The 11,329-nt window shown below is 63.1% G+C and overlaps 2 protein-coding genes across 2 annotated transcripts; one reads left to right on the top strand and one right to left on the bottom strand.

Moving 5' to 3' along the window:
• Positions 1 to 343: 343 nt before the first annotated feature.
• On the top strand, positions 344 to 1,442 carry HYPK (huntingtin interacting protein K). Its single transcript, XM_041419121.1, has 4 exons — positions 344 to 563; positions 748 to 803; positions 1,027 to 1,078; positions 1,284 to 1,442. The coding sequence occupies exons 1-4, from the start codon at positions 378 to 380 to the stop codon at positions 1,377 to 1,379; spliced, it is 390 nt and encodes a 129-aa protein (XP_041275055.1). The 5' UTR covers positions 344 to 377; the 3' UTR covers positions 1,380 to 1,442.
• A 357-nt stretch (positions 1,443 to 1,799) lies between these two features.
• On the bottom strand, positions 1,800 to 6,108 carry MFAP1 (microfibril associated protein 1). Its single transcript, XM_041419105.1, has 9 exons — positions 5,899 to 6,108; positions 5,570 to 5,789; positions 4,727 to 4,859; positions 4,238 to 4,425; positions 3,723 to 3,831; positions 3,492 to 3,652; positions 3,095 to 3,254; positions 2,625 to 2,714; positions 1,800 to 2,500 (listed from the first exon to the last, which is right to left on the bottom strand). The coding sequence occupies exons 1-9, from the start codon at positions 5,975 to 5,977 to the stop codon at positions 2,318 to 2,320; spliced, it is 1,323 nt and encodes a 440-aa protein (XP_041275039.1). The 5' UTR covers positions 5,978 to 6,108; the 3' UTR covers positions 1,800 to 2,317.
• Between the last annotated feature and the right edge of the window lie 5,221 nt (positions 6,109 to 11,329).

Raw genomic sequence — 11,329 nt, 5'->3', positions numbered from 1 at the left:
CGCCCGGGCACCCGGCCCGGGCCCCGCTGCGGCCTGCCCCGTCCGACCATCCGTGTGCGGCGGCGGCGGCCATGGCGGGCTCCTGACCGGCAATCCCGCTGCACCGCCAGGGGCACTCGCGGGCAGCGGCGGGGCCGCGCCCGCCCGGCCGGCTCCGCGCCTCGGCAGCGCCGGCGGCCCGCTGCCCTCGAGCAAAGCCCGGCAGTGCCGGCGCTGCTCGCTCCCAGCTGCCCGGAGCCCCGAGAGCGCGCACCGTGCCCGCTCGGCGGGGCCGGGCCTGGAGCTGGCCCCGCCCGCGCTCGGTTCTGGCGGCGCGCACCTCTCGCCGCCTCCGCTGGCGGCGCACGTGACCGGAAGCGGGCCGCGGCGGCGGCGGCATGGCGGCGGAGGGCGATGTGGAGCTGGAGCTGGAGACGGAGCCCAACGGCTCCGGCGGCGGCAGCGATGGGGCGGGCGGTCGCGCGGCCGAGAAGCCGCGGAAGCACGATAGCGGCGCGGCGGACCTGGAGCGCGTCACGGACTACGCGGAGGAGAAGGAGATCCAGAGCTCCAACCTGGAGACGGTGCGGCGGCGGGACGGGACCGGGCCGGGGTGGGAGGCCGGGCGCTGCCTGCAGCGGGGCCGAGCCGGGCGCTGACCAGCGCGCCTGCACGCCCGTGCCCGTGCCGGTGCCGGTGCCCGTGCCGCCGGCGCGGCGCTGACCCGCCCGGTGCCGCGCAGCGGGGTGACCGCGCTCCTTCTGGCAGGCTATGTCGGTGATCGGAGACCGGAGGTCCCGGGAGCAGAAAGCCAAGCAGGAGAGGTAACAGTCCGCGCTCGCTCCGGGGCAGCGCCTGTCTTGCAACTTGCCACCACTCGGGACGCGGCATCCTCTTCCCTGTCTGACACCCCGGCCCTTGCCCGGCCCCCGCCCAGCCCACGCTGCTGCGGGGAGTCGCTCCCGCCCGCCTCACGGCCGAGGGAGCACCGGGGCAGTGCCAGCGGGGACTCTTGGTCACCGGAGGTTTATCCATCTCTTCTCGTAGGGAGAAAGAACTGGCAAAAGTGACCATCAAGAAGGAGGATCTAGAGCTGATTGTGAGTAGGGGCGGCACCCCAAGCAGGCTGTGACATGTCCCAAATCTTGGGTGCGAAGCTGCACCCACGGAGGAGGCCGGTGCCTGCCTGCCCTGAGGCCAGTCCGGTGTCCCCGTGGGTGGGCGTTCCCGTGGGTGGGTGTCCCGAGCGCCCCTGCCCAGCCTGCAGGACCCTGCTGTACGGGGCTGTGCCTGTTTTTCTGCAGATGACAGAGATGGAAATATCACGGGCCGCAGCGGAGCGCAGCCTGCGCGAGCACATGGGCAACGTGGTGGAGGCTCTTATCACGCTCACCAACTGAGCTGGGAGGCCATGGGCTGCCGGGCACGCGCCTCTTGCCGTACCAATAAAGGCACTGGTGGGACTGGGCTGTCTTTGTGGTCTGCAGTGCTGAGCACTTGCCCCTGGCCCTGCGTGGATGGTACCCACAAGTGGGGCCCAGTCATGTGGCAGTGTGGTGGCCGTGCCAGCTGGGCACCCCTGTCACTAGAGCAGGACAAGGTGACCTGTCTCAGCAGTGAGACACGCTGCTCTCCCCTCTTTTAATCTCTGCCCCTGGGGCAGCACAGGCTGGACAGGCCCAGGCCTGAGGCAGTGGTGACAGCTGACCATGCATGCCCTGCCCAGGCTGGTGCCTCCTGTGCTGCCCCGGCTCACCATGGCCCTCAAGGAAGGTGCAGAACAGGATGGCCATGTCTGTAAGAAGAATGGGGGCAGAGTGTGTAAGAAAATCGAATCTTTAATCAAACCCTCCCACCCCACACAGGTAGAAAAGCCAAGCCCTGCAGAACCATGGTGAGGAGATAAGTCACCACTGACCACCTCAAAACAGGGCTCAAGACTGACACCAGGGACAGTACAAGCAAGGGGTTGTAGACCAGAGAAGAGGTGCAAAAGTCCTGTAATTCTTCCAGAAGGTGATGTGCTGGAGCCAGGGGTGGTGCTGCCATGTGCCAGACACTGCCAAGGCTCCACAGTGGCCATTGCTGGGATATAGTGTGGCCACCAGCCTGGCCAGCACCACAGGCCATCATCCTCCACTCTGTGTGGGCAAGGAACCCATCGGGTCTGCTCAGCACAGGGAGTGGGACACCTCATCAGGGCAGGCATGGTACAGGCAGGGGAAAGGCTTGCCACCACAGGAGTCCTGGAACACGTCCCTCCTGGTCCTGCCCAGGCTCTGGCAGAGCAGTGCCCTCCTGCCGGCGTCAGCCACACCAGACCCTCCAGCCCGTGCTCTTAGGTCGTTTTTCGTTTCTTGGCCGAGGGTCTCTCAAAGACATCCCGCACCCCCGCTGCCTTCTGCTTAAAGAACTTGGTGTTCTGTGCACTCTCCTGGCCCCAGGCAGAGTCAAAGGAGGTGGTGTCCTGGTCCACCAAGTGCGTGTACTTCGTCCGCCCTGAGCGCCCAAAGTTCTTGACCTGGGGAGCAGAGGAACTTGTGAGCAGCTGTTCAGGGGGGATGCAGGACCAGCTCCTCCCCCCTGCCCAGAACTTCCACCCCTTGGCAGATGGGCTGGGCACCCTCTGCCAGCATGACACCCACCTGCATGACTTTGGGCAGGATGGTCTTGTTGAAGTGGTCCTCGAGGGTCGGAGCACTGAAGTCCCTCTTGTACACCTCCTCATCCTCATCCTGCAGGAAGACATACTTGCTCAGCCTTTAAAGGTTCCAGCAAGTCTTGGCAGCAGTGGGGGAAGCTGCCTGAAGGTCATATTGCTGCTCTGCCTGGGCTGCCACAGCACTTGCAGCCCTATTAACTCCTGCTGGAGTGGGGGATGTGAGTGTTGTTCCCCAGGCTGCTTCTGCATTGGCCCATGCGGAGCTGACTTGGTTCTGGCTGGGTCTGTCAGCCCAAACACCAGCACAGGGACAGCTCTGCAGCTTCAGCCCCATGCTGCCTCTGAAGGTTGGCTCTTGTCCCAGGGCTCCTGGGAGAGGAGAGGCTCCCCACAGGGAAAAGGAGGCCCTGTGCTCTCACACCTGCAGCCAGGCCTGGCCCTAAGCACACTCACCATGAAGAAGGCGCCGCGGTGGTAGTACTTCTGCAGGAATTTGTATTTGCCCTTTACTGCCTTGTTGGTGATGACTTTGCCGTTGGCCCGGAGCTCAGCGCGGCGCTCCTCCTCTGTCAGGTTCCGCATGCGCTCGATCTCTGCCTTCTCCTTCTCCATGCTGGGTGGGAGAGAAGCTCCTGAGACCCTGTGTTCCCACAGCATCTCCTGGGAGAGGCTGTCACCAGCCACCACCTCAGAGCTTACACATTTACTGCTAGGGAGCACGCCGAGGGCGGGCAGGAGGGGCTCTGGGCATTCAGTCCAGCTGGGACCCTGCTGCCAAAGGGCAGCCTGAGGAAAAGGTGCTTTAACTGCCTGTGGGCTCTCAGCCTCTGGTCTACCAGACAATACTTACGCTTCCCGTTCTTCACGGTCTCGTTTGATACGCTTCAGCTCACGGACTTTCCAGGCCTCGTACTCCTCCTCGTCGTTCTCATCGTCTGTATCGAGTGCATCCAGTGCTGCCAGTGAGCGTTTGTTCTCCTCCAGCTCCTTCTTTGCTTCCTCTTCTACAATCTGCAGGGAGGTCCAAGCTAAGCTTGCTGCAGTGACTGCCCCCTCCAGCCTCCAGCCCACCCCTCCGCACCTTAAGCGTGTACTTGCGCCTCTCCTCTGCCATCCTCTTTGCCTCCTGCTCCAGCTCCTTCTGCTTCAGAGCTTCTGCTTCTCTCTCCTGGACTGTGATCCGGTCCTTCCTGAGAGCAGAGCCATGACAGCCTTCAGCCCTCCCATGAGCCAGTGCAGTTCTCAGCCTCTCGCTGGCTCCCACACTGCAGCTGCTTTCAGCCTTTGCCCTCTCCAAGGACAGGTCAAGTCTCAGGGGTCTCCCCTTTCTGGGGACTACCACGTCCTTTTGCCATCCTTGCCCAAGAGCTCTGGTAAGACTCCACAGCAACCCAATGCAACTGATACGGGGCGGTGGGAGCAGGGATTGCTCCTTGCTCCCTAGCTGTGCCCTGCCAGGCTGTGACCATCCCATCCCACCCCAAGGAAGTGAATGGCTTCCTCACAGTGAGAAGAGACCACGGCAGCAAGGTCTCCTTGGGCCCCAGCTTCTGACTACCACGATCCAGGGCCAGCCCATGCACTTCCATCACCTACTTGCGAATAAAGACCGGTTTGAGACGTGGCTCCATTTCATCTTCGCTGTCCGTGTACTCCTCATACTCAGATTCTGACTCGGACTCTTCTCCAGACCGACCCTCATCTTCCAATTCCATCACTTCCATCTCCTCAGTTTTCCTCTCCTGTGCTCGCTGACGCATCATCCCACGCCGACGCTCGATCTCCTAATGGGGACAAGCACAGAGCAGTCAGAGGCCAGCCCTGCTACCGCTTCTCTCCCTCCTGTGAAACACGTGTCATGTCTGGAGTGTTGGCTTTGAGAAGATGCACCTGCCTCTCTGGACGTGGCGAGGCCTCCCCCAGTGTCCTGTTCCATGCCAGAGGATGGTAACCCACCAGTTAAGTCATGGCCAGGTGTGACACTTGTCCAGACACAGCACACAGCCCACATATCCATGCAAAGGGCAGTTCCAGCCTGTGCCCTTCCAGCTTTCCTAGGCCCATTATGTGGCTTTGCAAACACACCTCATCATCAATCTCTTCCTCTTCCTCTTCACTGGTGTCCTCCCGTTCCAGGCGCCAAGCTTCTCCCCCCTCCACTTCCGAATCGCTTTCTCCAACCACTTCAGGTTCCACGATTTTGCGGTGTCTTGCCAGCCTGCAAGAGACCCCAGCTAAGGCACTTGGAACACGAGGGGGCTGCAGGGAAGTGGCTGTTCACAAATCACTTCTAGCAAGGCGCAGTAAGCACTGGGACTGCCAAGCACAGCCAGAACTGATACGTTCTCTCCGGAGGCCACAGTGGCTGGGCACTGGCAGCTCTGCCCTGTCCATGCTTCAAGGCAGAATGGAGTTCCCAATGAGAAGACTCCTTGTTAGTGGAAACAAAACCAACTGCAGGAGGCAAACAGCACTCAGTGGTGTTTTTCTGCAGATGACAGAGATGGAAATATCACGGGCTGCAGCAGAGTGCAGCCTACATAAGCAACGTGGTGAGGCTCTTATCACCCTCACCAACTGAGCTGGGAGGCCATGGGCTGCCCAGAGTACATTTCATGAGACACCATCCTTCCTCGCTACCCTGAGCATCAGCATGCAGCACTAATTTCTATTTTGGTGCCTGTTTTTGATACCCTCCACACAAACACAGCTGGACATGGGCTGTGCCTGGCTGGCTCCTGGCTGGAAAGCAGCCCCAGGCACAGTGCAGCGTGGATAGGAGAAGTCACAAACACTCCTGCACTGCCTGGACAATGTTCCAGCTCCTGCCCTGTGCAGTTTCTCCCTGCAGCGCAGCAGAGCAGAGTCCCAGTGCCCCGGCCCCAGACAGGCAAAGGGGGCTCAGCTCTGGCCTGACCCAGCGCTCACCGCTCCTCCACGTCCTCGGCGATGCGGTTCTGCAGGCGCCGGAGCCGGGGGTCGTTGGCCAGTTCCTCCTCTTGTTCCTCGGGCTCGACCTCTTGCTCCTTCGCCTTCTTGATGAATTGGAACTCCTCGTCCTCCTCCTCCGAGGACTCCATGGGCGCATAGTCGGGCCGCTTGCCCGACACGTACCGCTTCACCTTCACCTTCTCCATGGACAGCTCGCCTGCGGGCGCCGGGCCGTCAGCGGGGGTCTCGGCCCGGTGCCCCCGCTGCCCCGGCCCCGGCCCCCCGCCCCTCCGGCCACCCCGCTGAGCCCCGGGCCCCCAGCTCACCCTTCTCGTTGCGGACGGGCACGGCGCCCGCCGTGGACTGGATCGGCGGCTGCTTCATGAGGGCGCTGGGGACCGACATGGTGGCGGCGGGCGGAGGCCGGGCCGGGCCGGGCCGAACCGAGCGGAGCCGCTGACAACGGCGCCTCGAGCGCTCACCCGGAACCGGAACCTCCGCCGCTTCCGCCGGGACGGGGACCGTGCGGGGGCCGGAAGTGACGCGCGGGCCGGGGGCGCTGCCGAGGGGACGGGGACCGGGGCTCGGGCCGTTCTCCCGTGCCTGCGTTTCGGCCCGGCGCACCCCGCGCCGAGCCCTGCGGCTGGGTGGCAGGGGGAGTCCCCGGTCGTTTCGCCATCCGCCTTCGGCCGGGAGAGGTTCCGTTCCCTCCCGCACGATGCGGGTTTCCCCCCGAAGGGGCGTCAGGGCGAGGCACCGGCCGAGCGGCCATCCCACGGCGGGGGCACCGGGCAGCGCCGCGACAGGGCTCTGCTGCTCGCCCGGGGGCGACTAAAGGGCGCTGGACCCTGCTTCGCCCGCCCTCCGCGCGCACTGTTCCGTGCGGGGCTGCAGCTGAGCCGGCCGCTGCTGCAACACCGCGCCCCGGTCACCGTCACTCGCTGAGCCGGGGGCACGTCCTGCGTCTGGCAGATTGCTGTGCCGAACTGCCCCGCACAGCCTGAGAAAACCGCAGCTCGCTTTGGTGCGCCGCGCGGCCGGTGCGTGCGTGCTGCGCCCGCTGCCAGCGCGGCTGCTCGGGGCAGAGCGGGGCTCGGCGGCCGCGGGGGCTCGATGGCCGCGGCTGCTGCTGGAGCCGCAGTTCCTCCCTGCACAGCAGGGCTCCGCCCTTGCTGCCGACAGCCGGAGCCAGCCGCGGCCCCAGCCTCCCTGCTCTGCCCGCCGCCAGCCAGCTCCAGCGAGCCCCAGCGCTGCTGCCAGCTCCCGCCGCCCCGGCAGCAAGGACACGCAGCTCCTGCCCCGCCGCGGGCCCCCGGAGCCCTCGGCCTGGCCAGCGCCGGGAGGCGCGGCTCCTGCCGCTGGGGCAGGGCCCCCGCCGAGCTGCACGGCTAGGCGGGGGGCTCCCGGGAGTCCCGCTGGCCTGGCTGTGGTAAAGTGGGGAAAGGCTGGGGCCACGGCTGCCTCTTGGGGGCTTTCCGTAGGCAGCCGGGTGCTGCCTGTGTCAGCATGTCTCAGCTCCCGAGGAGCGTGAGGTTGCACGGCGTCGGGCGAGTGGCTGGTGCGGGATGTCCCTCTGCGCGCATCCTGCCGCAAAAGATAATAGTTTCTCTTAAGTTGGGTTACACTGCGTCACAAGCCACTGCAGCCACGTCTGCCACTTTCTGCCTGCTACCTTCTGCTGGCTTCTACGAAGAAAGGAAGGGGAAACCCTCTTATCTTCCATGAAATCTGCTTGCTGGCAGGGAAATTTAGGAAGCAGTGGGGCAGAGCCATGCTTTAAGAGTTCACTGGCAGTAGCAGAGCAGGTACTCTCGTGCTTGTGTGGCAGAGGCCCTGTGGGGTGAGGCCAGCTCTGGCAGCCAGGAAAGGCCAGGGCACATGTGCTTTTCCAATTGGTGCGTCAGCAGTGGAGCACAATCTGTGAGGGAGTGCAGGGAAGTGTTTTTGTTTTGGTGTCCTTGGTCTGGGCTGGGATATGTCCCTCACAGCATCTCCTGCAGCCAGTCTAGGGGAGAGCACACCCAATTTTTGGCAGCAGTACCGCCCTGGTCTGGTCCCAGAAGTGGCTGCAGAGGTCCCAAGGCCACCACGGAGGCAAGCTCTCTCCTGCAGGACTCCTTGGCCTATAGAAATGCCTGGGCTGGGCAGATCCAGTTGGATGCCCATGATCAGGCTGGGCTGCAGGCTGCCCCAGGCATGGGGGCAGGTGGGCCCAGTCCCTTGCAGCACTGGTGGGCTGCACCTGGCATCCTGACAGTCCCTGCTCTCATTCTAGGAAAGGGTGTCCCTGCAGTGCTTCCATACAGACCCGTTTCTGCTGCAGGCAGAAATGATGCCCTGAAGCTGGTGGTTTGCCTGAGCAACTGAGGCATTGGTGCCTTTATATCCTACAGCACCTACAGCCTCTGCCAGGAACGAGCAAGAGTGGATCTGTGTGCTCGTTGGTGTGCTTCTGGCCTTTGCACCCAGGTGACAACCAGAGCACCCACTCTGTGTTTATGTTGTTATTGTTGAGGGTTGTCACAGTGTGTTCCCACCTGGTGAGTCCTGTGCCACGTGGCAAAGAATAAGCTTTAACAGGACTTGGAGGAACAGTTGGCCACAGCTAAGAGGAAGCTTGAGGATTGCACACAAAGCAGACACTGTCCCATTCAGGTGAAGCCAAACTAAAGACCTGGGCAAACAGGGAAATGCCTTCAAGCCTGGCTCATTCTGTGGCTGCAGGTGCTGTAGGCCATGGCAGGAAGACGCCCTTCACTGTGAAGTCTCTTTGCCCCATGTTCCCTTTCCCCAGTGCAGTGGCTGCTGACATCTTGGCCCTGCAGTGCTTGGCAGTTGGCAGCTGGGCAGCAGCAGGGTGAGAGGCACTTCACGGGGCTGAGCTCCCCATTCCTGGGGTGGTGTGAGGCCATGGAAGGCTGGCAGCTGTTCCATGGGTGAGCCTGGAGCATGGGCCAGTTTGCCCCTCAGTGCTGTGCCAGCCACAGCTGCTGGTCTTTGGGCTGGGTTTGTGTGTCCATGCTTGTGAGCATCCCCTCCCCAGCCCACCAAAGCCCAGGGGCACGTGGCATTCCTACTGCTGGGCTGCAGGTGGGCTCCCAGCCTGATGTTCCCTGCCCGTGTGTGCATGTTCCTGCGCGTGTCACTTGTGTGGAATGCCCCAAATGCCACAGGCAACTTATGGACTTAGGCTGGGTAAGGGCATCCCTGCACCTGTACAGCAGGTGATGACAGGGTGCTGTCACAGGACAGGTGATGGAAGGGCATGTCCCACAGCCCAGAGCAGGGGCAGAGCCAGATTAGGCTGTGGATTGATACCTTGGCAGCATTGTGACTGCTGCTGACAAAGCCTAAGGCAGATAGTTACCCACCTTGAGCAGCTGCTGTTTGTGTCTGCAGCTGTGCTGCAGGACAAGGTCAGCGTGTTTGGGCTGGGCCTGAGTCCCTGCATGTGGCTACAGAGAGATGTTGTGTCTGGGAGTCAGAGATTAATAGAGCTGCTGGAGCCAGCTGGACCCTGTGGAGCACACATCCTGCCTGGGCCACGGCAGTCCCAGCTCCCTGGGCACCAAAGGGCCTGCTGGTAGTATCCAGTGTGGAGACTGGATGGACTGGAGAGACTCCAGGGAAAGGGACTGCAGCCTTAGCTTTGGGAGAGTGTGAGGATGTGTGCAGGGAGAAGGCTGGACAGCACAGCAGAGGGACTGTGGGCTCACCTCTGCTGGCACGGGAGGCAGAGCGGGCCGGCCCCTGTGGCCGTAGTGAGAACCCCAGGGGATCCTGGCAGGGCAGACCTCGCAGGATGGGACAGTATGACTGCCTGGCAGTAGTGCTGCCAGTTTGCTGGGCACTGCCGCATGGAGCAGCTGCTCCTGCTGTCTCCTGGGCTGCACTGGTGCCTCTGAGCCATGGGCCCCAAGTCTGAGAGGAGGGTTTGTGATCCTGGCAGATGTGTGGCAGTTTGTTTCACCCCCTCCCTGCACCGTGGCGGGGGGTAGGGAGGGGTGCCCGGTAGCGCTGTGAGGCGAGTGGGGCACAGTGGCCGCTCAGATCCATGCTAGTGGCCCCTCTCTGCTCCTTCTGCAGCTGGGCCCCGGGGCTGCTGGGACAGAGGGTCTCCTCCCCATCCATGGCGTTGTGCCACCTGCAGCCAGGTGCTTCCCGACCCAGGCATTTTCTTTGGCAGGGCTGTGGGGTCAGAGCGGGTCCCAGGCCAGTGGTTTGCGTAAGAGCGCGGTGCTTCCTGCCTGCCTGCCCCGCAGCACCGCGATAAGCCCGTGGTGACAAGGGCCCTTTGTCAGCTCCTCTCAGCACCGCACGTCTTCGCAGGGCTGTGCAGCAGCTCCTCACCTGCCCAGGCACGGCTGCCAGCGCCCAAAGGAGGCACCCAGAGATAAGGTTCATGGGTGGGGCAGGCAGCCCGCGTCCCATCCTCCCTCCCACCACTGGTCCAGACTCCAGCTCTGGACCTGCCCCTGTCCATGCATCCTCCATATAACCCCAAGGGGCACAGCTGGCTCCCTGTGCCCCCAAGGGCAGGCCTGGGCTTGGCAGCTACAGAGGTGACTCCTGAGCATGCTGCACTGACACTGGGGTGAGTGCTGCCTGTCTGGTGGGTGCTTTCTCCCCAACTAACTAACCCTAACCGTGGCCCTGAAGGTGGGCCTGGGGCACACAGCTCCTGTGGCTGGTGGTCTCTGGTGCAGCACTTGGGGCTGGCTGCCAGGGCCGGCCCAGCCTGCGACCAGCGTGCTGCCCTGCAGAACTAACCCAGTTTAGCACAGCAGCCTGCCCTGTGCTAGATTTTCTGGGCTGTTCTCAGCATCTCGGTTACCAAGGTGACTGTTTCCTGTGTGATTGCTAATGCTTCACAATCTCGATCATGGTATCTGAGTGACTTCCTTTTCTCTGTAAAGAGCACTAGGACCTGCTCCTGCCCCGGGCTGCCAGACTCATCGCAGGTGTGGAGGATTCAGGTCAGTTTGGGTTCAGGTCACTTTGGGTTCTGCTGAATTTGTGTTGCTAATGACATGGTCCCGTGCCCACAGCGGGCTGTTCTTTACAAATGACTGAAGCTGTGTTTCACTTCTCACCTTTTCTCCTTGGTGGAAGTCTCTCTCTTGAAACAGGGGCTAATAGATTTTCCTGTGTTATTCCTTACCAGACAGTTTCTCTGTCAGGCTGCTGCACACCGACCTGGCGTTGCAGCCCCACGATACGGACTTAATGGGAAGTGCGATTCCCGCAGCCTGGTTGGGGAACTCTCTACTTTGGGGTCTGCCACGGCTGGAACAGGCTAATCTGGCGGGGCTCACATCCTGCCAGCCCCGTGTCACAGCACAGCGCACCACTTGCTGCAGCAGGTGGGAGACTGGGCATCTTCTGCGTGCTCTTCACTGCAGGCACCCTTGCAGCCCCGGTCACGGCCGCGGGCCCATGGGGGTTTCACGGCTCTCACAGCGCAGATCCGCCTTTTCTGCCTGGGCTGGCACAGGGTACCCCGGGGTGGCAAGGACAGCCCCATGCTCGGCTGCAGGAGAGGCCGTGCAGAGCACCGGGCCGTGCCCAGTACTGGCGACGGGGAACGGCCCCGATACTGGCGGTGCCCCTGGCGGGCGGCGCGGAGGGGCTGCCGGGGGTCCGTGCCGGACCCGGCGATGCAGCACGGGACGGGAGGGGCGGGCGGCGGTGACGGCATCCGGCGGCGCCCGGCAGAGCGGCGGCCGGGACGGGCCGGGCTGTGCCGTGCCGAGGGAG

The sequence above is a fragment of the Onychostruthus taczanowskii genome, unplaced genomic scaffold (genome assembly GCF_017590055.1).
Source record: "Onychostruthus taczanowskii isolate IOZ18803 unplaced genomic scaffold, ASM1759005v1 scaffold6, whole genome shotgun sequence".
NCBI classification, from domain to species: domain Eukaryota; kingdom Metazoa; phylum Chordata; class Aves; order Passeriformes; family Passeridae; genus Onychostruthus; species Onychostruthus taczanowskii.
The sequence above is the reverse complement of the archived record's forward strand: the minus strand, read 5'-3'. Positions and strand labels throughout refer to the sequence as shown.

Excerpts from the sequence above, each read along its gene's own strand:
- HYPK (XM_041419121.1), top strand. The coding sequence starts at position 378 with ATGGCGGCGGAGGGCGATGTGGAGCTGGAGCTGGAGACGGAGCCCAAC. Across the intron at positions 804-1,026 it reads CAGAAAGCCAAGCAGGAGAG|GGAGAAAGAACTGGCAAAAG; the intron begins GTAACAGTCCGC and ends CTCTTCTCGTAG. Across the intron at positions 1,079-1,283 it reads AGGAGGATCTAGAGCTGATT|ATGACAGAGATGGAAATATC; the intron begins GTGAGTAGGGGC and ends GTTTTTCTGCAG.
- MFAP1 (XM_041419105.1), bottom strand. The coding sequence starts at position 5,977 with ATGTCGGTCCCCAGCGCCCTCATGAAGCAGCCGCCGATCCAGTCCACG. Across the intron at positions 4,426-4,726 it reads AGGAAGAGATTGATGATGAG|GAGATCGAGCGTCGGCGTGG; the intron begins GTGTGTTTGCAA and ends TGTCCCCATTAG. Across the intron at positions 3,832-4,237 it reads AAACCGGTCTTTATTCGCAA|GAAGGACCGGATCACAGTCC; the intron begins GTAGGTGATGGA and ends CTCTGCTCTCAG.